The sequence below is a fragment of the Ascidiella aspersa genome, chromosome 2, assembly GCF_963924565.1.
Source record: "Ascidiella aspersa chromosome 2, kaAscAspe10.2, whole genome shotgun sequence".
Taxonomy (NCBI): domain Eukaryota; kingdom Metazoa; phylum Chordata; class Ascidiacea; order Phlebobranchia; family Ascidiidae; genus Ascidiella; species Ascidiella aspersa.
Window position 1 is genome coordinate 11454237 of NC_139448.1, and position 25302 is coordinate 11479538.

The 25302-nt window shown below is 37.7% G+C and overlaps 1 protein-coding gene across 2 annotated transcripts; it reads left to right on the forward strand.

The window, feature by feature from the left end:
* Positions 1-423: 423 nt before the first annotated feature.
* Positions 424-24739, forward strand: LOC146163654 (exportin-T-like). Of its 2 annotated transcripts, none has more exons than XM_083381848.1 (22): positions 424-539; positions 988-1101; positions 1513-1608; positions 1807-2052; positions 2474-2652; positions 3449-3626; positions 3848-3930; positions 4477-4650; positions 4997-5087; positions 5574-5743; positions 6223-6322; positions 6814-7028; positions 7375-7459; positions 7954-8240; positions 8682-8812; positions 9688-9842; positions 10865-11069; positions 13274-13422; positions 13978-14127; positions 18072-18143; positions 20179-20235; positions 20726-24739. In XM_083381848.1, exons 1-22 carry the CDS (start codon positions 465-467, stop codon positions 20750-20752), a joined length of 3039 nt encoding a protein of 1012 aa, XP_083237974.1. In that variant the 5' UTR covers positions 424-464; the 3' UTR covers positions 20753-24739. The 2 variants fall into 2 exon arrangements, with proteins under 2 accessions (XP_083237974.1, XP_083237973.1); XM_083381847.1 differs by having other exon boundaries at positions 13274-13390; positions 13961-14127.
* The last annotated feature ends 563 nt before the right edge of the window (positions 24740-25302 follow it).

Genomic DNA, 25302 nt, shown 5'->3' on the forward strand with positions numbered 1-25302 from the left:
TTGTGAGGTCAACTAATATTTTTACAAAACAATAATATGCACACCTAAATTAGTCAATTGTGATTTCAAAACCTAAAGATTTGGTGAGTCATTGCTTGACTGGTTTTAGGTAAAGAAAATTCCTGCGCTCCTTCACTTCCGTAGAAAATTTATGGAAAAAACAAAACAAAAAAATACCGCATATCACATGGCACATTATTTGGGTTAGGGTGCAGGTTAGTGTTTGGGTGAGGGTGGGTCAGGTGTTGTTACATTTAAATATTATTAATAAAACACTTGACCCATATTCACCCAAATGCTAACCCAAACAATGTGCCTTGTGGTATTTCTAGACCGTTGTTTTGGTTAATTTTTTACAGACATAACTGAAGGAGCGCCGGAAATTCAAACTAATAATTATTAAATTATCTGTATTTTGTAAAAGTTGAGCTGTAAATAGTGCATAACTTGTTGGTAAACCTGTGATGCTTGGGAAAGTGATGGAAGCTGATGTGATCAGGGGGCTCGGCCCAATGGCAGACTCATATACTCATGCAAAGGTAGGTATAAAGCGACGAACCCCTTGTATTTGTGTTTGTTCTTCTCTAGAGTTCAGTGGTTCTCAACCTTTTTTCTTTCGTGGCCCATTTTCATTGCACAAAAATTCTGTGGCCCAATAATTTTTTATGAAAGAACAAACTGTAAAAAGGTTTAGAACAAAAAATAGCGAAGCATATATCAAAACAGATTATTTATTCAACCGTGCATTAGTGAGATACTTGCTTCTGAACAATAAATTTATGTTTCATTTACATTGCCATTTATCCCTGTAAAATTAGGTATAGTGACACAAATCAAACTAAATTCTTCAATAAATGTAGATTTTTTAAATTGGTCTGTGGCCCACCTAAAAAGTTCCCCTGGCCCACTGGTTGAGAACCGCTGTTCTAGTTGATCTAGTGCTCCACATCCAGAGCCCAAATAATTAAGACTGTTTTTTAATTTTAGGCTGTGGCATATTTTGAAGAAGTGAAGTCTTGTAACCATGGCCTGGAGTTGTGTGCGACCTGCTTGGCAGAGGGAACTTATCAGGAAGATCATGTTAACTTCTTTCTTTGGCAGGTACACTGTTATTTTGTTTTTTAAATGCCATAACCTTTTAGTCATTGTTTTGTTTATTTTACATTTGTAAAAATAAGTCCGACAAGAAGGATAGTAAAAACTGACACGAAAAAAAAATTATGCTAAATTTTATTTGGTCAGAGAAACTATGATTAAAGTTTATGTTTGTCTAAATATTAATTTATGTTTTTAGAATAACAATATATCAGATGTAAAGTACTGCAAATTATTAAATATCATTGTGACCTCAAATATTATATTACAAAATTTGTGATAAGGTATTGTCCGAGAAGTACTTCTACTGTGCCCCTATTTTCAGTTGTTAAACTTCACAATGACTTATCTACTTCTTCCACTTAGTCAAGATTTGAATGCTGATAGTACAACGAACCCTTAACATAATATTTTTAGGTATTGGAACACCAAATAAAGTTTCGCCATGCAGAACTTCCACAAAATTTAAGGGATGGCTTGAGGGCAACCCTGCTATTATGGTTGCAAAACTATGTAAGTGGGTTTTTAAATTTAAGAAACTTTTTTTGCTGTGTTGTACTTTTTACCAGTATTGTGACTGGTTTTCACCTGAACATCGTTAAAAATTATGTATTTTGGGAATATTCTCTGTAAATATTTATTCCATTTATTGTGATTTAAATACAATATGGTTTTGTTTTATTTTACAAATGTGTGTCTTGTTTTATTCAGAGCAAGCAAGCAACAAGGAATCTCCCATCATTTCTAAGAAACAAGGCTGCCCAAGTTTTTGCCCTTGTCTTCTCTCACGAATATCTGTCTCAGTGGACTACCTTCATTCACGACACCATGTATACCGCACTGGGGGAAAATCCCTTTGGTGAAAGTGTGTCTGAAAAGGGCAGAGACATGTACCTGCGAGTTCTACTGGCAATTGACTCTGAGGTTGTGGATAGAACCATTGATCACACCACTGAGGTAATGTTAAAAAAGTTATTTCTATTGTGCATGCATGTGTTTTGGCATGGTACTTGTATAGTGAATTACTTCCAAATACATACACACATAGTAAAATTGTAACATCTCCAGAGTAGTTTTTTGTCCTGCTGTTTGTATTTAGGTTTCATCTCATCCTAATCAACCAATAATTCATACTTTTATAATATTGGCAAATTACTTAAAAAACAGACATGCATTTTTTTGTCCAAGGACCACATTTTTTCCTCCCTATGAGTTTAAGTAAAGATATTCTGTAATTAGGTCATTTTGAATGTACGACCAATAAACTTGGTAAACCCTGACCAAAAATTCAATACCTTTATTTTAATAGAGTTTCTTTAGCTAACCTGGTAACTATAAAATGGAAAACAATTTTTTTTTTATTTTAATTTTTTTACAGGAGCAAACACACAACCAGTTACTGAAGGATACGATGCGTCAACGCTGCGTCACCCAGATGGTTGATTCGTGGTATGCGATCTTGGTCAACTACAAAACAAGCGAGTGCATTGCTACTTGTCTGCAAGTTGTTGGAGCTTATATTACTTGGATCGACATAAACCTCATCGCCAATCATCGGTAGCTTATTTTTTATTTATTATTGCAATAAAGCCAATAAAATATGCATAACTTTAAAGTTTGTTGTGCCTGATAAGATTTGTTGTGTTTTATGAAATGTTTCACTTTTTAATGGAATTTAATGAATTTAATTTAAAAAAAATAAAATGGGAAGTTAAAGTATTGCCAAAAATGACTTACTCTAATCAGCAGATGAAACTGTATACAGGCTTTTAAATTGCAATTTGTTTTTTGGAAAAATCAATTTAATTTTGTTAAAGCCGATTATACGGTATACCAGGGCGGTCCAAGTCAGGCCTGCAAGCCACATGTGGCCTGTGGCAACCTGCTATACATGACTTAAATCAGTCATTTTACCACACATTTTTATGTTTACATAGTAATATAGAGAATATTCTATTTTAGGATAAAATATGCTGTTGCTACTAGGCATAGTATGCTTAAAGCTCTTTCAACAATTTAATATTTATTTTATCCAGCAATTTGGTTACCATTTCAGGTTGCCAAATTTTTGATTATATTGTTGATACTCGATTATCTGTTGTTGTTTGATTATATGGTTAACAGTATGTTTGCTTATAACTTTTGGTGCACGCTGTTTGTTGGCTGTGGACAATACTAAAATAATAATATATTGAACCAGGATGCTTAAAATTGTAAAACACCTTGTGATGTATAGACTTAAAGCTGTGTAATGTAAATACAGTTTGCATTGTTTTGTCTAACAGGCTAATCGTGCATAACGATTGACCAATCATTCAGAACTAAACCTAATACTGTTTTGTTTTTTTCTCAGTTACATGGAGCTAATTTATGGGTATCTTGGCAACTCATATCCCCTGGCAACAAGAGAAGCGGCTTGTGACTGCTTGAGGGAAATTGCTTTGAAGGGGATGCTTCCACTTGATAAGCTTGCCCTTATCGAAACACTGTGGGGAGCTTTGCTTGGCACGGAAGTTTTGGTCATCTCTAAGGTTTGGTTTTTGTTAAACGTACTGTAAACCAATCGGCCAACCTTTATGTGCAAGCAAAGCAATATTACCAAGTAATGCAGCTTGTTAGAGTATTTAGATTTGCTACTTTAACTTTTGCAGAATTTGCTGTTAAGCTAACTTGGCAAATTGAACTTATTTCTAACCTTTTTTTATTGGTGTTAATCAGGGTTTGAATTTATAACCTTCTTCTAAAATTGCAGGATGATGCTGAAATTGACTTTGTCATAAAGCTTTCCAGATTGGTTGGTTCAATGGCTTCTGCTTTGGTTGTGGCTTGGAACAAGTAAGATTGCTAGTTGTATGACTTTCAAAGCTAAAAATTCTTCAAACCTATCTTACAATGGCAAACCAAATATTTAGAAAGGATTCTCATATTGTTAAAGCCTTCCCATATTGTTATTTTTTGTATATATATCATCAACATTCACAGAAAGATCCTAAGCTGCGGCCCACAGTTTGCCAAACCACTGATTTAAATCCATGACTTGCTTTTAGTGCATTTTCCTCAATGTTTTAAGATAACCTGACTTGAGTTGTATGGATTTGGACAAATTAGTCTTTTGAACAAAAGACTTGTCTTATTGTATTTTGCAAATGACTTGGGTTGTGACTTGCCTTACTGCGTTTCAGTAAAGTCATTTTAAGTGTTTTGTTTTGCTTGTACTTTATCATTAGAATATCAAAAAATACCAATTTTGTTAATGTAACATTTTGTATAAAAATTTATATAGACTTACTCGCGACCCCTTAAACTCGTTGTGCAACCCCCAGTTTGAAAAGCCCTGTAATAGAATACATTTTTGCAAACTTTTTATTGTTTATTTCCAAGGGTTATAAAGGTAAGTCCGTCCAACGGCAACAATGAAGCTTCTATGATGCTGGATGCCATCAATACAAAGCTGCCAATGTGCATCAAGTTTTTTGGTCATGAAGACGATGACGTTTCTGCTCAGTGTGTCGACTTTTTGCGAGACTACATCGACATGCAGAAGAAAATCCAGCAGTAAGTTTGTTTGTTCAGCTGCCATTATTAAGCATGTCTTACAATATACTGTTCTGCTATATGCAAATAGTCGGATTTAATACAGGTTTATAATGCACACAGGTAATGTGAACCATTTGCTGCCAGATCCACATGCTGTGCATAGTTATCACAAGTTGTGCGACAGCAATTTTAACTGGATTTTTTTTAATGTTAATTAACATGCACAACATAGGATGGGATTATAAGTTACAATTGATTTCATGTTTGTTCCAAAATGGGCCAGCCAGCCATCCATTTGCTTAAATACTAATCAAAGCTACCACATTAAAAAAATGAAGTTAAATTTTATTTTTCGTTTTTGCAGAGTCTCCTACAGAGAGGAACTGTTTACCCAACTGTTTTTAGTGGTGGCTAAAAAGTTGCAATATGATGAAGACTACAACTTTGAAAATGAGGTAAGAGGTCACCTACTTTGTTTAGAAGCTTGGTTAGAAAATAAAATCTACTAATATAATCGTGAAACTTCAAAAATGGTTCTGTATTTGCAGTTGATGTTTAATAGCCTTAACTAACAAAAAGACCCCCTCAAATAAAGGTTGCCATTGGCTTCTGGTGTTTTTTGATTAGAATTTATAAGGGACTGTTAATTAATATAACTTGTCAAAAGTATAACCATAAAATCACATGTGGATGTAAACCATGATGAAGTATCAAGGTGTTAAAATAAGATTTTCTTTATGAACTTAGATATTCCTACTAAAATTTGTTGCATCAAATTATTTTTCAATTTTATCGTTGTATAGTAGAGTAAATATGACGTTGGTGGACAACCTATATGGCCTGATTTATGAGTGTGGTTTTCCGAGGTTTATGTTACCTGTAAATTGGTAGTAAGTAGTTCATGCAATAGCGTTAGAATTGAGACATATTTCTTGTAAAAGGGAGAGGAGGAAGTTGAGTTTCAGGAGTTCCTAAAAAGTCTCAAGATCCTCTTCGACAACCTAGCCTTGCTGGCGCCACAGATGGCAGCACAGAGTGTGCAAGCTCTCCTCTTCGACACACTCTCTCGATGGCAAACAGCCCCATTCCATGACGTGGAGGTGGCAATAAGGTGTGAAAACATTTATTGTATACAGTTCGGTATACTAGAGACACAAACTGATGTTGAGGGCCAGTTTTAAAAGAGATATCATATATACAATTAGGTTGTTATTTTTTAAACAACGTAAATGGCCTATTAAATGTTATAAAAGCAACATAAAAGAAACTGTTTTTTCGTCTCTAACGTCTGCTATAGTTTATTGATAATAATTAATATTTTGGAATTTTTCTTTTGTTATCGTTTGCGTGCAACTTAGTCACTTGACACTCGGGATGTCCGATTATATCGGATTCAAGGTAATTTATATTGCCTGGTAGAGGTTAGAGCGCCACTTGCTCGATACTAGGCTGTTTCCTAGTCGGACAGCGGTGCTTTTTCCAAAAATATTGTATATGGATAGGGGGATCAAAAAATATCCCTGCCTAATACACATTTAGATGCACCGTCGCCCTCGTGATGTCAATTAACACATTGTTGTGTTGCTACAGATTGGTTTATATGCTCGGAGAAACCCTTCCTTCTAACCTGAGTGCCCACTTCTCCGTGGAAAACAACAAGAGCTCGCCGCTCCACGAAATGATGACAAAGGTAAGCGGAAAGGGGGCCTCATGTAAATGGCTAAAAATGTAAGTCATTTTACGTAACCTTGTATACGAATTCGTCACCTTGAATTTGCATAACGTAAAATTTCAGTATTTTTCATGCGTAATAGTTACTAAAAGTAACATGAGTTGGGGCAATTTGTTTAACATGATAATGTTTCACAGTCTATAATATGACACCCAAGTCACTATATAAGGTTTGATTGGATAATTACACAAATTAAAGCACCAACAAAATTATGGTTTAAAATAGTGTTTCCGAGACTTTTAAGCGGTTTAGAAGTGTGTTGGACTTTTCGTCTTTTTGTGTAGCAAATAGGGTTACCGGCGAGCATGCAGAACTCACTAAATATCCGATTACTGATAATTAATATTTTAGATTAACCCATGTCCTTGCTCTGAACCATCAATTAAAAACTAGACAGCCCGTTTTAACTGCCCGGCACTAATAAAAAAAACCCTGTTTTTCCTCAACAGCTAATAACCAGTGATGTGAGTAGCCATCCGCACTCGGCAGTTCGGCTCCAATTCTTCGAAACGGTGGTCCGCTACGACCGGTACTTCCCCGTGGCCGTGGGTGAGGGAGACCAGGCCCGTGTGGTAGCCCGGACCACCCAGGCCTTCTTGGACCAACGAGGCCTTAGATCTGGATGCCCCAAAGTGCGCAGTCGATGCGCTTATCTGTTTTCAAGGTAGTTTCTGTTTTAAATCGCATATCATAATACTTAAACGCATCGAAAATGCTCAAAAAATGATTTGTTATGACTAAGACACACACAGTACAAAGGCAGATTGAAGAAATTCACGTATTAACTAGCTTGAATGATATTTAGTAAAACACTTTCCTTGAAACTCGAAATAATATATTTAAACAAATATGGAGATTCAGTTGGTTGAAATAAGTTTGGATGTTACAGGAAAGGGTGATTTATTTACAAGGGTTTCAATTATTGCAATTTGTTTAATTTGTTTTTATGTAACTTGTTAAGAAGCAAAACTGTTTGAACTGTCCGTATTTAATTTTGCCATGTTCGTCAGATTCGTAAAAACTCTTGGCAAGCAGCTTACTCCGTTCGGCGAGGAAATCTTGAATCAAATTCAAGATCTAGTCATTCTCAATCCGGTAAGTATTTCTACTCTTACGTACAAACTCGCTACTTTTGTGACTAGGTTAAAATATGCATTCGTACAAGGTATCAGTTTTGGGAGAAAGAGGTAAAGAGTTCGGATCGACTCCGCAACACAAAACGACTTCGGGTACTTTTAAAGTTTAACTTCATCGAAAATGTGAATCTTGATTTTGTGCAGGCCAGTTTAGTACCGATTTTTTTTAAATCACAGTTAGCAAAATAAATATTTCTGCACATCAAAGCTGTAAGTGGGTTTGGTGTTTACTAAACAACACTGGAATCCTTGATTTTATTAATTCGCTGCTATGTTTTCTTCTTTGCTCAGTGTTCGGCTTAGTTAAATAGACTTTTTATAGGCTTAAGAATGAAAGTATTCCTGTCACTGTGTAAGTCACACGAATTACCTAGTGAAAGTCAAAACGCCACTCCGCACAGTAAATACCTGTTCCCACCATTGTAAACCACACCTAACAACGCGCATGCGCAGACCGGCAGCAGCGCGGATCGCGCTCTCTCGCCCGACGACCAGCTCTTTATCTACGAGCTTGCTGGACACGTGGTGGTCAACAGCACCTTCACGCCCGACAAAAAGTCAACCCTAATGACCGCGCTCCTGCGCCCACTGGTGGAACAGTTTCGCCCGCTGCTCGTCCGAATGAAGGAGCTCGCCGCCGCCGAGGAGCAGCTTTCCGCCTCGCAGAGACAACAGGAGGACGAGCCGAGCGGAAGCGGACTTGTGGCGAAGACGCTCAACTACGCCATGTCGTACGCCAGGTGCGCGTCACTTATTTAAATAGGGCTCGAAAATAAAAAGGGTGGTCTGCTATAAAGCTCTGTAGCTTTAAAAAGATATGCTGCTGTAAAAAATGGCTTCAGTTGGATCAAGGATGTTATATCGTGTAATATCATCGAGCCTAGGCGCAAATATAGTTAAAATCTGGTATATTTAAAGTATTTACAGCAGAACTCGTCATGTGTCCAGTGCCACTGGGTTCCAATAAATAATTGCGTAATGGTACGTTGTTCCCACGAATGAATGGCAAGTTTGGTGTATAAACCGTTGAAATATTGTAAGGTTACGCGCAACTGTGAGGTTACGTGCAACAAATTTGCGAGATTAAGAATGACACTGTAGCCAAGAAACGCCAAAGTTACACCGGCTCGGTTTATTATTTAAGTTTAAACCCACATAAGACAAGTTTTTTTTGTCGGCAGTCGCACCAGCAAGGCGTTCAGCAACAAGCACACGATGAGTCAGTCGGGTTGCGCTAACGTCTACACTGGAGCACTTGAGGTATTCCTCACATCACTGGACACCAACGTACATAAGCAGCTGCTGCACACCGGTATGTGACGGGATTGTAATTGGTAATACTGTTTGAATTGGTTAACCATGGTATTGTAGCCAAGTTTTGTGATTATTCTTAACTTCACATTAAAGTAGAACTAAACAGATATCATCGCTATTGGGTGAGACATCGGTCGTAAACATAAACTTAACGTGGTAAAATATCATTCGAATGCTATTTGTGCCTTCAATGGCTTCATATAGAACGAAACGACTTCTTTAAACGACAAACCATATGATATAGTAAAGGCGACAACCAGTCGATTTAGCAACCAAGTATCGAAGGGCAAAGCGAGCTGCGATATACGCATAAAAAGCGATAGGAGAGAAAAGAGAAAAAGGTTCACTTCGTGTACACGTATGTAGGAAATTACAGAGCCGCTACAATAGAACATATTACGAAACTGTAAATCGGTATAAAATTCCCAACCATTAATATGGTACACCACAAGTCCCCGTGACGACTGCCTGATTCGCCATTTTGATTCTTAATCCATCATCTTTTTAGCTTTAAAATCGCTAGGTGTCTATGTTGAGCCATATGGCCAACGTAAAGTTAACTAGAAAACCTTTCAAAACGCTCATATCTATCAAACAAATGTTACCACTATATGTTGAGGGATGCCTTTAGAAAAACTTACCAATATATTTTCTACCGCCAAGTAGTAGTATTATTATGCGTGTAAAACACCCCAACTGAAAAAAATACAGAAATCTTAGTGTCAATATCAACAACAAAAACTTAGATTTCTTTTTTTTCGTTTTTTTTATTTGCCATGCCATATACACAAAATAGTTTGTATGGCGATGCGTTTTGATTCCGACAATAAAACACCAGAAAATCTTTCATCTTTCACACAATCCCCATCGCAGGCGTACGTCAGTATCTGCACCGCATGGTGATATGCATGGAAGACGAGGTGCTTCCCTTCGTACCAATCACAGTACGCCACCTCCTCTCCAACGACCAATCGCGCTCCTTGCACGATTTCATTCCGCTGCTCAACCAGATCGTCAACAAATTCAAGGTTTTATTTTATTCCTTCTATAGGAAGCCTGAGCGAAATAAGGCCCGCCAAACAATTTAATCCGGTCCCCGGATAATTTTTTGTAGAACATTTTTTGGGGGGTAAAATAACCTTTTACGATTTTATTTTGATTTACGAATATTTTGTTGAATAAATTACACTTATACGGCAACTTTCCGTACTTTACCCAGCTTGTCCAAACACCGCTACAACTTTTTTGAAAAATAATCGCAAATTTACTTGACCGCCACAACATGTTCTGTTTGTCATGCGTCCCTCAGTCAAAAAGTATTTCCCACCACCTTTCCAGGAAGTTTCGACGAAATTCCCCTAAATAAATTCCCCGTTAAAGAGGCGTTATCTCTCTGAAGTTTAATAGCTCCTCTAAACCTGAATTTTTATGAGTTAGAGCTATGTCCCGGTCGCACTGAATCTTCGCCACGTGTTTTACGAACATCGCTGCCATTTTTTTCACGTTTTACTGGAGATTACGCGCCTTACGATTTTGTCACTTGTGACTCACGACTGAAGGGAAATTGGTGGGAAATATCATTTGCGGTTACTTGGTGGTTTCCTTTTATTAGATATTTTTCCTGGACTTTGCCTGACTCTGCCTCAGTGGGGTACTTTAATCCACAGGGATAGCTAATGTCAATCAATTGGATGCGTCATAAAAAATACCTATATATTTTTGTTCTGGTTTATTGTGAATGAGCAAAAGTACGACGAAGTATCGCACGACAAATATTAAGTTATTTTCGCTCGGCCAGTAGTTGTTAACCTTTGCCTGAGAAAAGTCCAATTAACCCTTTTTAAAACGTATTAGGTTTTAAAACGATAGCATTTCTTTAAATTCCCATAGTTACCCCCGTAAAACGCCAAACTATCCTTTGGAGCTAACTACCCACAGGGTAAAAGCAACTGCGCCAGATCTTCACGCCCTTATAAAGTTAGAATAACTCGCTTAAATCAGTCCGAAAGAACACACTTTCCTTTTTCTTCTAACTTATTTATCTTGACAGAAATTGATCGAGCCTTTTCTGCAAGAGGTGTTCATGCTTGTGGTGCGCGCCGTCTTCGAGCTATTGTCGCGTCACAACGGCACCAACAATGGCGAGGCGGCCGTAGTCACAGGAGACGACGACGCTAAGATGATCCGACGCACCTACTTCCAATTTCTCTTCGCCCTCGTTTCAAACGACGTGGCAAAGGTTATCCTAGGTCAAGGTGAGACCTTACTTGTTTTCGTACAGCAGTGTCCCTATAGCTCAGCGGTTCTTAACCTATGGGTAATTACCCACATGTTGGTAATTTCAGAATAGCAGGTGGGTGATTACCTGAACCAGAATATTTATAATTATAGATGTAAACAATGTCACAGCTGTAAGTGATGAAGTTGCTTTATTACTTACACTTTTTTGAAGTTTAAATCCATTTAAAACAACCTAACAAGCACAGAGATATTGTTATTTTTTTGGGTCATAGTGTTGCTTTGAAATCAAAATCCCGAAATAAGCTGTTAGATCTGGAGTCAGATTTGCGTTGTGCAGTACCGTATATAAAATCGCACCCTATACTGCTTCAATTGTATACAAAAACCAAGAGCAAGTGTCTCACTGACACTATTAATGTTGTTCTTCAAATATAATGTTGTTTTTGTTAAATAACGCTTTTTTATATTTTTAGTATGGCAAAATAGCAAAATAGATATTAGATTTTGTATAATAAGACTTTGATCTGGACAGAAATGGATAATAATAAAGGAAAAAGGTTAATAACCCCTGCTACAGCTCTACCTGGTCGCGAACCACCTATATTGTGTTTTTACAGCTCCGTACCCTGGTTTGGTTAAATGATAAAACTTACGTGATAAGACTTTACGTGACATTTCGGATATAACATTGGCAGCAGGTTTCCGTCTTTTGTGCCCCGCTGGCAAATTTTTGAGGGTAAAGAGCGTTGCAAAAAAAAATGCAACCCTGGAATGCTAAACATTGATGTACTGATCTGCGAAAAAAGTCACCACTGTATGCCCGTTAGTCATACACACCTCAATTTCCTAATAGCTTATTGGACATTCTTACAATTAAATAATTTCGTAAAAAATGTTTCGAGACATAAAAATTGTAGATTAATCTGCAACATTTGTATACTTTATAAAACTTTACATGAACAATTTCAAGTTCAACATATTAAAAAAATAAAAATCAACCTATAGTCCGATCGCTCAGCCATTAGTCGCGTAACACGCTTCGCAATAAGTACTATTCTTTTAACAAGGGCAAAACATCTCTGCCAAGCCGCAACGCTTTCTAACGCGCCGCAAAATTACTATGACCGATTGCCCTCATATGATTAGCGTTCGCCCTAAAAATTCGCGTCCATTTCTGCGGCACGACATGAGAACGCACAAGAAAGACAGGAAAGCCAAACGTCGCGAATTCCCCCGACCGAACAACGAGCGACCACTGCCAGTCAGCGCAAACATCCCCACTTTATTAATAAAGTGCAGCGGAATCCCAGCCAGGGAACAATGAAACGAGTGGGCCTGCATAGTGGGGAAAGCGATATTTTCTCGGTTTTCCCCATTCATTGCTGCACGGAAAACGGGCGAGTCAGCGCCAAGCATTTTCTGCTGCTCTGTCAAATTGCTCGAAAATTCCCCGTTTCGCTGCAAAATTTCCGCGTTCTTTTTCTCGTCACGTTCCAGATTTCCTCCCGTTCGCTTTTGCCTAATTTTTATTGCTGTTTCTCGTGGAAATGGTTTACGCATGTTTCGGAATTCATGCCTCTTTATTGCTGTGCTGTCTTACAACGTCATTCGATAAACGGATGTGGCATGCCCGACGTAACGCACCACTCAAGTCGCTATAAGGCTGCTACTACTGACTAAATGATTGTCCATTTTGCGATTAAGTTTGTGATGCTTTTTCTAGATCAGTAACTCGATTTTTACGAATTTCGACCTTGTTCGCATTTCCTTACCCCAACCACCATTATCATGTTGTTGTACAAATTGCAAGGTTAAAAAAGGGTTCATACAAATATTTTTAGTGTTTACATTAGGATCTTTGTCTGTTCAACACTGTCCGTAGTTGATCTTGTTATTATGTTGCTATAGATCTGGTATAGTTTTTGTGTTTTTGTTTAATTACACCAAAATTGAGAACTATTACTCGAGTTATTTTTTAGTTTATTATAAACTCAAACGCTGCCTTTAAACAGAACATTTTAAAACAGTTTTATATATTTAAATTTTAAATGAATCTACTTTAAAAATGTTGCAAAACAGCAATTTTTTTCGTCGATGTATACTAAAAGCCGAGTAGAACAGTTTAACACTAATACACAATATTTGGTAAAAACTAAGAAATTATCGGATAAAACACCTTGGTTAGCCTTCGTTGACAACTTTAAAACATTTTCTTTAGCTCCCGCCGATACCGAGATGGTTCTTTCCACTATCGTGCAAGGCGCGGGGGAATTCCCTGATCCGATATCGCAGAAGATTTGTTTCGGGGTGCTGGTCAAGCTAATTGAGGCCTGGGGTAAGTCGGGGACTCTTGTAGATTATGATGGCGTTTATTAGGTCAAATGTTTTTAATCCGGGTTAGGAAAGGCGGAAACGTTCTTAATTTGAAAATATGCGGTTAGTTTCGAAATGTTCTTTCTACTTGTAAACCGAAAATTGTAACGCGTTCTCTTTAATATCTTTGAGTTTACGTTTTTTAACTTCTGGACACTGTTTTTTACCCCTTTCATGTATAATCAGCTCAATCAACACCGTTTTTATTAGGATATAATTATCACGGTATAAATTTACACCAAGGAGGGAAAAGCGTAAGTTGGAAAATTCGCAAAATCAGAATTAAACCTGAAGGAGTCATCATGACTAATCATCTGCGTTTCACTTTGTTTCTATTGTATTGTGTACTTAAGTTGTCAATTTACTATTTGTTGGTGGCAAACCTTCGTTAAAATTCCTCGCCATTTATAAACGTTAGAAAAATAAAAACTAATAACGTAAAACAACAAAAAAAATCACAATGACATATTCGAGTCCCCTTAGTCGTCGCATGAATTTTGCAAAAAAATACATCGTTTCTTTCGTTCAATAGAGAGCGCGGCCACGAAGGACGTTTCAATGTGGGACTTCGCAACCAAGAGTCTCATCCCAGTTTGCTTCATGGCGCCCATGAAGGCGACCTTTGACCTTGCTGACGCGCAAACTGTCCTCGCCCTCAACGAGTCGGCTTACCTGCTTAAAGCCCTCCACGTAAAGCAGGTGATTGACGTTTACACGGGGTATGCCGAGCTGATTTGGATTGTTCATAGTTTTTATTTCAGCGGTTCTCCGATGGATTAACACGCAATTTATGTTAGTTCACTGTGTTTTGATTTTTTTATATATGGGGTCTTGTTCGGTTTTTCACCAAATAGGGTTAAGTCACTCTTGGCTTTTTATTTAAAACCTCATTCGTAGAAAAATAGTTTGTGCAAATAAATCCAATTAAAGCCTCTTGCTGGTAATGCATTACTTGACGTATGTTCGAGACCTTTTTGGGTTTGAAATTCCAACGCTCGAGAGGTCGCACCTTACTTAGCATTTTTTTTGTCTAATAAAGCGAATTCCAAATTGGTCCGATATTTAGAAATCTATTGTTGACCACAATTTTGTGCTATTTTGGCTGGGTGCTTGGGTGCAATTTTTACGTGCGAAACCACTTATTTCGAATATGTCACTATTTTTTAACGCTGTGTTTCCAACTCCACATCGCTGGGCCTGATACAGCCTAAATGCGACTTATACGTCTCAAAACAATTTCACCAAAGCCCCACCCATAGCTTTCATGCAACAAGGCGCAGTCAATGTAAATTTATAACGTCAATGTAAGAAAAACAAAAGGTTGAAAAGCCTGAATGGCAACAGCCGCCGACTGTTTAAGTGATCCGTTGCCTGCCACCGCGAGAAGGCTCCTTCTATTGTTTTCTCGATCCGCAGTTGGAAATTCCGACAGCGTTCGAAGCCCGAACACAACATAGCTCACGAGTCGTAGGCGACGGCGGTAGCGTACCCCTGCTGACGTTCTGGTGCGGTTTGAGGTCTGGGACTACCGCAGTTTCATGCGTTTAGGCCGCCATTTGCGCGCTCTTTCAAATCTAGCTTCTTAATTTGTCGAGCGCAGTGTCATATTAACAGCCCCAAATATGTCTGAAAGCTTACCAGTCCTTTCCCACCGTCTCCAATGACCGGTTCGGGAATTTTCTTAACCGCACCTGATGTTGTCAACTTAGAGAAACGAGACTATTTACCTATTGACAAGGCACCCTTAATCTCTAGAACAGTGGTTCTCAACCTTTTTGTACCCGTGGCCCCTTTTTGATGCTTTCAAATGGTCGCGGACCCCTTACATTTTAATGGTGGAATATCTGCGTTTATAGTTCTTTTTAATAATTCAGTATATCTGCCTATAGTGTACCTTATATTGAATAAATTAACAGACAACACCAAATTACTTTATAACACGTTTATTTTAATGTGATTTCTCCTGCTGCATCTCCGAGGCTTTAAATGCGTGTGGTTGTGTTTTCGATAATGCTAGAATAGATAAACGCATGTCATCTTTTCCAAATCCATACGTGGAAACTGTAATAATCCTGCCATTCATTTAACAATCTATTTGTGTTACATTACAATGAAAGTATTACGTCACATTCAATGCGATTTGTTACGTCATAATGCGATTTACAACATTTCACAGCACTTACCCAAATTGTGTTAGGCATGTTTCCCAGCGTTAATGATTTTACTAAAGGTATATTTAGAAGTTTTTGCGGACCCCCTGAAAACGTTTTGCGGACCCCCGGTTGAGAACCACTGCTCTAGAAGGTTGATTTTTACGCGTCCAAGGCTTGCTTTTCACTCTGTTTCCATTTTTGGTCACGGATTTTATTATCATCTTTTCAATACCAACGAAACGCCTTTTTTCGCTTTCCTTGGTCGCTCGTGTTATACGGCAACTGGTGGGCGACAACTGTAAATATGCCAACGATAAACGTGTCACCTTCAATGTCCCAATGTTGTTCGATCAAATTCAATACGAACGGTAAACATGGGGCTTGTTTATTACCGTTTGACCCCTTGTTGGTTCGGACGAACTGACACGTAGACGCAGGCAGAACAAAGCCGCGGTACTTTTGCCGCTGTGATGCCAGTCATTGGACGCGGGTCTTTTCCTGGCTCTGATTTCTTGCCAAAACAAATGGCGCTTTACTGGTCTCGGCTTTCAAAATTTATCTCTCGGTTTCAGAGATTTATTTCGCAGCACGAACTTTTAACCCGTTCGCTGTTTGTGGATCGAGTAAGGTGTGCAGCGGATATATATATTTTTTTGATTAAAGCAGCAAAATATTTCCACCAGTCGGTTTTCTCTACAACATTTGTAACTAGCGTTGTCCGAAAACCTTTTATATTGTATTTTCTCCGTTCTTGGTCAAAATGTATGCCTATCTTATACGATACCGAATAATGTCATTTGGCAAAATACCAAAATGGAATAATTAAATCGTGCACAACTGTACTTGTAATGTTTTTTTGGTTTTAAGGAAAAAATTGTTGAAAATAAGTTAACATTCGACTTTTATTTCACTAATTTTGAAATTCCCACAGTCCCAAGGGTCTACAAAACGTTTAAAGGGACGATACCCACTTGGAATCGGGTATTATCTCAGATTGATGTTAACAAACATCCCTATTTGCTACCCTTGTTAATTGTGCTAATACGTCAAGAAAAACAAAGCAGGAACTTCATACTTACCTATTAGGGTTGTTCAAAAAAACACTTTTTTGTCAAATTTTAGTGGGGACCCCTGGAATTGTGTGCTAAAAAGCCATTTTTCGTATAAAACAGCCTAACAAATATTGTTGAAATGTGACATTTGTACCATGACAACACACTTTTTTAAAAACAGGTTTATTTATAGCTATTCATTTGCAAAGCAATGCAAAAAAAGTAGAAAACATTTTTTTTTTCAGAGGGAGAATAATTTTTTTTTTCAAAAATTTTAGCTTAAGTCTGTATTTTTAAATTGACGTAGCACGGTGAATACTGAACCAAACGTGCTTGGATTTATTTTGTGGGGCTTTTAGACGCAACCTAACAATTTCAGGGGTTCCCCACTGCAATTTGACAAAAAAGTGTTTTTCGAACAACCCTATTACCTATCCATGCCTCACACGACGTCTACCGGATTGTAACAATTGTTTATTAAATAGCCTGCGCCCTGTGACCCATTACCTTTTTAGGATTATGTAACACCTTGCGAAAACGATCAGGTTACATGCTAAACGGTCGCTGGCTTTTGTTAATCGAGGCGCTTTTTAGTTTTGTTTGATCTGAGTAACACGAGTCATTTAAGGACATCCACTGTGTAAAACATACCTTGGTCACTTTGTATATCAGGCGTCTGTCGTCACGCCATCCAGGTAAAGCTGAAAACTGTTCAGATTTTGAACGTATTAAAATGAAAATCGCTTGAATATTGCGTTTCTAGAGATATTACAGTAATTTTTCGGCGTCGACAATGACATTGCGATTTTTCCGATAGGGAAATTTTCGGTGTGGCTTAGGGCGCTATATATTTTGCAGTAAATCACAATCCAAAGGTATCATGAACTGTCCTGCCCATTAAAAGCTTAAAGAGCTTGCCGCAATTCTCCCCGGGTCGATATAAAATCCCCGCTTTTGCTGTCTGCTCGGCGCCATTTTAAAAAGGAACACATTGCCAAGGCACAGGATTTTAATCTACGCTTCAAAAAGGGATTCAAATAGCCAAAGTGCATATTTTCCCGTTTAAGGCCGCTCGCCGCCTATTTTGTATTTCTTGTGCTATATTGCGCCAAAAAGTAAACACTTTCTTTAGGCAAATGGGTAATGTGTTCTTGAAATTTAAACAGGTCAGTTTTTCGATGTATATTTTTTTGCAAAATTTGGGAAAGCGATTGTTCTTATTTGTTCATAAAAATCGGTAAGCATTTCCTAATGCCAATTAAAAATTCCTTATTTTGAAATATAAGGGGAACTGATAGGGTCGTCATTTGTTAGCCGAAAATCGCAGTACCTTTTTAAATTTTATATACGAAAAGTAGCCGTATTTCCAACCCAGGTTCTGAGCCTCTTATTTTTTATGTAAATCAGTTCTGACCCTCGTGTTTTGTTTTCATTGCAGGGCTGCAACTTGGAGAGCCACCTTCGCGATGTCTATCTACCCTCTCTCAACACTTCGCAATCTGTGGCCGACGTAAGTGCATTTGCATGCAGGCGTCCCTATCCCGTAAAATCATTAGCATACCATATATGCAAATTACCGACATATGCTTGGCTTATATTGTCGGTGAATGTCGCAACATACGGGCGCGGCCTCTAGGCAAATTTTACCACGAAACAATTGCTTTCTTTTTGGGCTCCTATATATCTTACGCTTTTACGTAATCTACAAAAAAAAATGGATGTATAGGCCTGCTGTCCCCCTTTCCCAGTTTCCTGTGTAATTCGAATTCCACCAATTATAAGTCTTTCTCGGGACCACAGGATCTCAGAATAAACATTAATAATAGACTTTGTTAAAAAGCTCATTCATATTTAATTTTCAATCCTGTTTCATATAATTTGAAAATAACGCAGCTAAATTATAAGCTCATAAATCAGTGTTTCCAAACCCGGGGGTCATGAACACCAAGGGGCTCGCAACTTGCAAGAAGGTGTCAGGGAAGTAGACGTGCATTATTTGTCAAAAAAATGTCAAGAAAAAACAAACAATATAAACTACAATCTTTTAATCGATATTATAATCTCTTTAATGAAGGACGCACACATTGTTCGACAGGTTCGGTCAGTCTGCGATGGCTTTCGGTGTACTATAATCACTTTTGGTATCAACTAAGATAAACTTGTAAATTAATTCTTATTGTTTTGTTCAAGTAACTTTTCGAGTTTACGACACAAAATTTTCCTTTTTTACATCATTATCACACAATATAGATTTTCTCTTTTTGACAAAAAAAGGCGTTATGTCACAAATAAGCCTAAACGGTCATTTTAGTTAGTTGAACATTTTTATGGCGTTAACCCTAAACATTTTTAAACAATCCGTCTAATAATGGTAAAATTAAATTGTATAATATTGTAACTTGGTTGAAGTGGTTGTGTACACCATTATCGGGGTCGCGTAGGTTTTTTGTAAACCGGAAAGGTGTCACGACTTCAAAAAGGTTGGGAACCACAGCTCTTAATAAATAAAGACCAAAAAAATTCCACAATAGCCGAATCGGTAAGTTTCCTTATGAATCCTTGGTCGGAAATTCATTACAAAAATACCCATTATGTGTGTGCTGCCATAAGGAGCGGAATCGGTTCTCTCGGCATATCCTGCATTTGTCCTTATTGAAAAGGAACATTACGAAACACCGACGGGTTGCCAGCAAATTTACGAGCACGCTGTGTGCGCCAACTATTCCGCGTCAAACCAACTTTTGCTTACGGTTTAAGTCGACATTCTAATGACTACAGACGACGTGAGTTCTTTCGGGAGGTCGAAAATTCCCCATTCAACTTAAGCTCGGTGTTTCCCATCGTTGTGTGTCAACTTGGCGGTTGTTTCGAGACTTTTTCGAGAGAGGTCGTTGCCGCCCTTTCTGAGTGTTACCGGATAGTTGGGAAAACGGTTTAATAACCACGTGGATAAAACAGGCGTTTTGCGGTGAACATGAAATGGCATCAAAACGTGAAAAAGATTTCGCTCGATTGTGTAACATGCCGTTGTGCTTTTCGCGAGTTCAGACCATCCCAGTAGAATTTTAACTTTTTAATTCATTTAGTTTAGTAACAGGAAACCGGGATTGGTACGGCGTACGGGTAGTATTTATTTAGCGTTAAACATTCAGCAATGTTTACTAATTCTATATATAGGCTCTGATGCGTATTCTGCCGTTCTACAACAGTCATGCACGTTGCGTCAAAAATTCTGATAAAACAAAAAAACTAATATTGACTTTCCTATTTTATTTCCTAATTTGTCACAAAAGCAAGTATTGCTGAAAAATCTGCAAATAATTTGACACATGTTTTTCCATACAAACACGAAACTCTGTCCACGATTTTTACACAGTAATATTTAACCAGACCTTTCCATCATCAAACTAGTTGAAGTTTTTTCGGAAGCCTTAGTTACTTACTTTCGATATCATACCATTCGACCTATATTAATTCAATTAGCAATATTTAAAGAGCATTCTCCTGTATGTACAACTCAAACCATATTGCTTTTCTACTATCAGGAATTTTGCCGAGCCCTTCACGAAATGAACAGCAGAGACTTCAGAACCTACTTGAAGGTGAGTTAGAAAAATCAAAAGTTTACTGGTATTTTTATAAAGCAGTGTTAGAAACCATATAGCATAATCCTATATCCGTAACGTTTTTTTTTCTTAAATATTTTTTTGTTGCATATAAAATATTAACGCGCAATTTTAGGGAACACACAATAAGACCTACAAAGCAATAACATTATTAGGGTAGTTAAGGGTGGGATTTGGCGTTAGGTTAAAGGTTGTATTATGTATAAGCCATTTAGTTATTCCGACCGGAAATTTGTCCTATTATTCTGACGTTAACGTATTGTTCTAATTCAAGTTTTGTGGCTGGACCAATTCAAATTGCTTATTAGAAAACTCGGCGTTGTTCTTTTTATAACCACTGAAAAATAAGATCAAAGACAGTTATTAAAGATATAGTTAACACGAAAATGGCATTTAAAGTTTTTTCTAACTTCTGAAATTTAAGTTTAATTCTAAAAATTCTTTAATATTGTTTTTATTGCTTCAGATGTTTTTCAAACGCGCAAAGACGTAGCAAACCGTTATGCCTTACAAGGAAATTCCGTCGCTTCGTTGCAATCCTGAGCTTATTGGCCTGAAGTTAGGCAGAGCCGCCCATTTCATGTTGAGATGCCGTCCGACTACTTTCGATTCTGGAGAAGAGGTCCTTCGATGTATGAAACCATACGCGAACAAACTAAAAACCGTCATTTTGGGAAGCAGCTTCCTCTAAAAAAATAAACAAGTCTTAGAAAGTTACTCTAAATGGTCTTCGCCAGTGCTAACAAAAAAAAATTGCCAGCGGTTATGGTGCTATTAAAAAACACTTGTATACCTTTGGCACGATATCTTTAAAGTTTGGCACCCGTAGAAGCAAAAACATTTGATGTACCATCTCGATTTAAATATATTTCAATATGACACGTTTGTCAGATTAAAAAGGTGACAGTCCTGAACTAAAAAACAAATACACATGGCCAACTTCCGACCTTCGACCGAAACGTAACTATAAAACGGCTGGGGCAAATTCTAACAAATGTATAACAAAAACAGGAATTTGTCACCTTTCCGAGAATTCCACCGAACATTGCCCTTCTCTGTTTCGCCGCGGAATTTAATTTTTCGTTTGTTCAATTATTCATCAAATCGCCGCGGTGTCGCGCGTTATTCGGGAAACTTTCGCTAAATTTCTATTTTCGCTCGCGAGATTTCCCATCGATTAGCGCCAAGTGGGAGATTCCCTATCGATCGCGGTCGCCCTGGGACGAAGTAACATCAGCGGTCGTTCGAACAAACCACGATACGATCAGCACATGATAATCCGGATTCCCTCCCAAAAAAAATGCTCTACGATCCTATATACTGCGAACCGCCAGGAAACACTCTGAAAAAAGCAAAGCATAGACAAACAGACCTCTAAACTGGACTAGTTTATTTTGAAACAAAATGGTAATCTGAGCAGGGCCGTTTGTTTTGCTCTTCTTTAAATGACAGGGCACATTAAGCGCAAAAATGGCCACGTGCAGTTTTATTCACACCATGCTAGAATGATAGCTTTGATTTATCTGCAAACAAGATTTCCTCATTAAAAGAGCTATAGGTTCCCGACCGCTGAAATAAACTATTAACATACGAACTACTTTTTGACCAAATCGCGTTATGGTACCATGTTAAAATGTCGTCAAGTTTTAAGAGCTTAGCTTGTGTTGACATTGCTAATGTCATCGAAATGCTTCTCTCCCTTTAGGGATTTTCTGTTTGCCCACTTCTTGAAATTTGCTTAAGGCTTATGGTTATCTATACAAAGTTTATTGCTATTTATGCGGCAAAGTTTTAGGTTTTAAGATACCCAGCTAGCTAACAAAGTGTTTAAATTGTTCGAAGTTTGGTACTACGTTTGCAAAGCGAAGTGGTTAATTTCGTTAATAAAAGGTTATTTGCCCTTTTCGGACCTAGAAACTGCTTTCCACCTCCTGATGGCATTCCTATGGTCCGCAGACGATTTTTATCTATTTGCTTTCAACGCTAAGCGAAAATAGCTTCACCGGGTTGAGTCAAGCACTTAACGGAGAAGTATATGACGAATACATAGCAGGGGCTCTGCCCTAAACCACATTCGCAATACTCCTCCTTTTAAAAACTACTCCACATTTAGCCACACCTAAGCTTGTCGCAATCTCCCAGGGATCTTGTTGCGTCATGCTATGACGTCACACCCCCGCAAGCTTGTAGTCTCTCCCTCTGTTGGAATTGAGTCACGCCGACGGGCCTTTCCATAGGTTTGATGGCGTCATTTAATATTGCGCCACAGCTCATAACTATTTTGGGACTACGTCCCTGCGGGCAAATATAACGAACCGACTAAGGCTGATATGCGGAAATAAAAATTTCTAAACGTGAGGAAAAAAGGCATTTAATAAGTTTTTCTATTTAGGACATTGATAAAACTTTAGTAATCCATGTTCTGGCCAAACGGTGTTTTATCTACTTTACGTTGTTACGATTAAACTTCTTGCGTTTTTGTTAGGTGCGTCTAGTTGCGCAATGTCGCGTTTTGTTACCTAAGGTATCCGCAAGTAATTTCCGTTAAAGTGCGATTTCTGTATTGTTTGAACCTTCAATGGCGGCCTTGAGTTGACACTTGCCTAATTTATTATACCTTTCCGCAAACATGGGGCACAAACCTCAAAAACTGCTGAAGCAGTGTTATTTTCGTTTACGAGCGGATCCACTGCAGAGTTGCTGTTTATTGCTGATTTGGTTAAAGTCGATTTAACGTGCAATTTAATCGCTGGCGTCCTTCGCCACTAGTTATTGGCGCGAAGCAAAGTTTGTGTTAACTTTTTCGCCTAAGTTTTACCCGACTGCTTTCATTTATTCGTGAATTGCGTTTTACCGGTGCTCTTTTGGTCTTTACTGAATGTCGTTATTTTCGTCTTTAAATTTGATTAGAAGTTCCGTGGGAGTTTTTTCACATATTCGCAGGATTTTTTTTACATATTTGAGTTTAAAAGAATTGCAATCGGCAGCAAATTTGACACCTTGCAACGCACATGTTGTCAAGTTTTGTGTTTTTGTTTTCGCTGAGCACAATACGGCATAACAGAGTTATGTATAAGGCCTTAGAAAAACTATACTTTGCGTCCTTTTCTAAAACACACGATTTCCATTTTGTGCAGATCACTTTTGAAAAAATAACCGCTGGTCAGTATAGGTTTCTTTAAAATGTTTGTTTTATTTATCATCTTTTGGAATTCTGTGAAGTTTTCTACCCCAGTCAATTTGTGTTGTATTTTGTTATTTCTTCTTGAGTTTGCCACACCTTTTGAGTATAAGTCAGCGTTTAAATTAATAAAATGTAACTCACAAATTTGCGATCTATTAGCTAAAAAACACAGATACCGATTCATTTAGAAATAATCGTGTTTACGAATGGGTAACTTCGCTTTATTATCACCCCATTGCAGTCTTCAGTTATTTTATGTTAACGATTCTGACAAAAAACATCACTCGTATGAGTCGTAATGTACTAAACCGCGGGAAAAACAGTTTTGTGCTATAAACCAGCGCTATGCCTTAGCTATTACGTCCAGCACCATATCCTCAAACACAAAAACGTATGGTTCAAAATCCCTAGTGTTTAATAACAAACATATTTTACTCGTAAAAAATTGGTTTATTAATTTTTTGCTAGGTCGTAACTATTAAGATACCCCTTCTTAACAATGTCTCCCTTGTTCTCGGCAACTCTCCATTATTAGGTTGAACAAACATCTCTGTTTGACAACGATTAGTTTTATCTGGTGTGTGTGCGGCACGTGTTATTTTTTATTATCCCTTGCGTGCGCGTAAAAACAAAAATTAACTGAGAGTCTAAGCGTTTTTTTAGATCGTTTAAATCTTATGAAAAATGAGAAAATAAAATTCTTTCAAATGTTACTTTTCTATTTACTCGAAATAAAAAACATCGACGATAAACATTAAACTTTTTCAAAAAAAAGCGTCAGTCTGTCGTATGATTTACGTCCTATGTAGCGCTAACATCAGTTTTAAATAATTCAAGAAGTGGCAAAATTCCCCCCTTTTATCATTGTGCTCCTAATTAATTTACCTGCGTACGCTGTCGTTTTAGCGCATAAGTGGGCTACACAGATATCGGTCGCGTATATAACACGCTGCTGATTTCCCCAATAATTGCAGCGTGTGGTTGGTGTTACGGTAATTCTGCTCTTCACTTAATTTATTTTTTAAATGTGGCGGTGAATAAGGTTCCGTGATCTGTGAAATAAATACTTTGTTGCAGCATTGTCCCAGATTTTGCTACTGTTTTTGTTGTTATTATTGGTTTAAAGCCTAAATAGGCAATACTAAGTTGTACATTTTCAGGTACAATAGAAACAAAAATTGTTGTTAGCTTTTTCTTAAAAGACTACCTTCTATTACTCGAAAATTTCCATATTGCATTTTGTGCCACGTTCGGTATATTAAAGGTCTTTCACCGACTATACAACTGTTTTCCAGTCTCTCGTATTTATTGATTGTCGTTGTTGCGTTTTATTGCGCGCTAAAAACAAGAAAGAAATATTTTAAAATTGTATTTTCGTTTGAGTTTGTAAGATGACAGATTGCCAGTAAGTCATGTCGAGCAAACAATTGACCCTTTATTATGGTTCAGAAGTTTTTCAAAAATGCCAAAGCGCTAATAATAAGGATTTGCACGTTAGAGGCTCATTCTTTATTTGCTCGTGTTAAAACGAAGTTGAAAAGTAGCTCAACTGGACATAAGAGGATCAGGGCGATCTAAGATTTTTGTTGTGGGGGCCTGTAATGTTCAGGAGATGACATCACCATTGCGTCATAACGTAAGTCATAAAACTAATAATCTTAAAAAAACACTCGCTGTCCTCGAGTGGACCCGGGCCTTAAACACTCAAGCGAAGTTAAATCTAATCGACTCGAACCCAAAAATATACATTTATTTGGTTTCCATTAGCAAAACTTTTAATTAAAAAGACGTCACACATACAATCACATAACAGAGATTCGCATAATGCTCGATCTAATTTGTCAGAAATTGCAATTCAA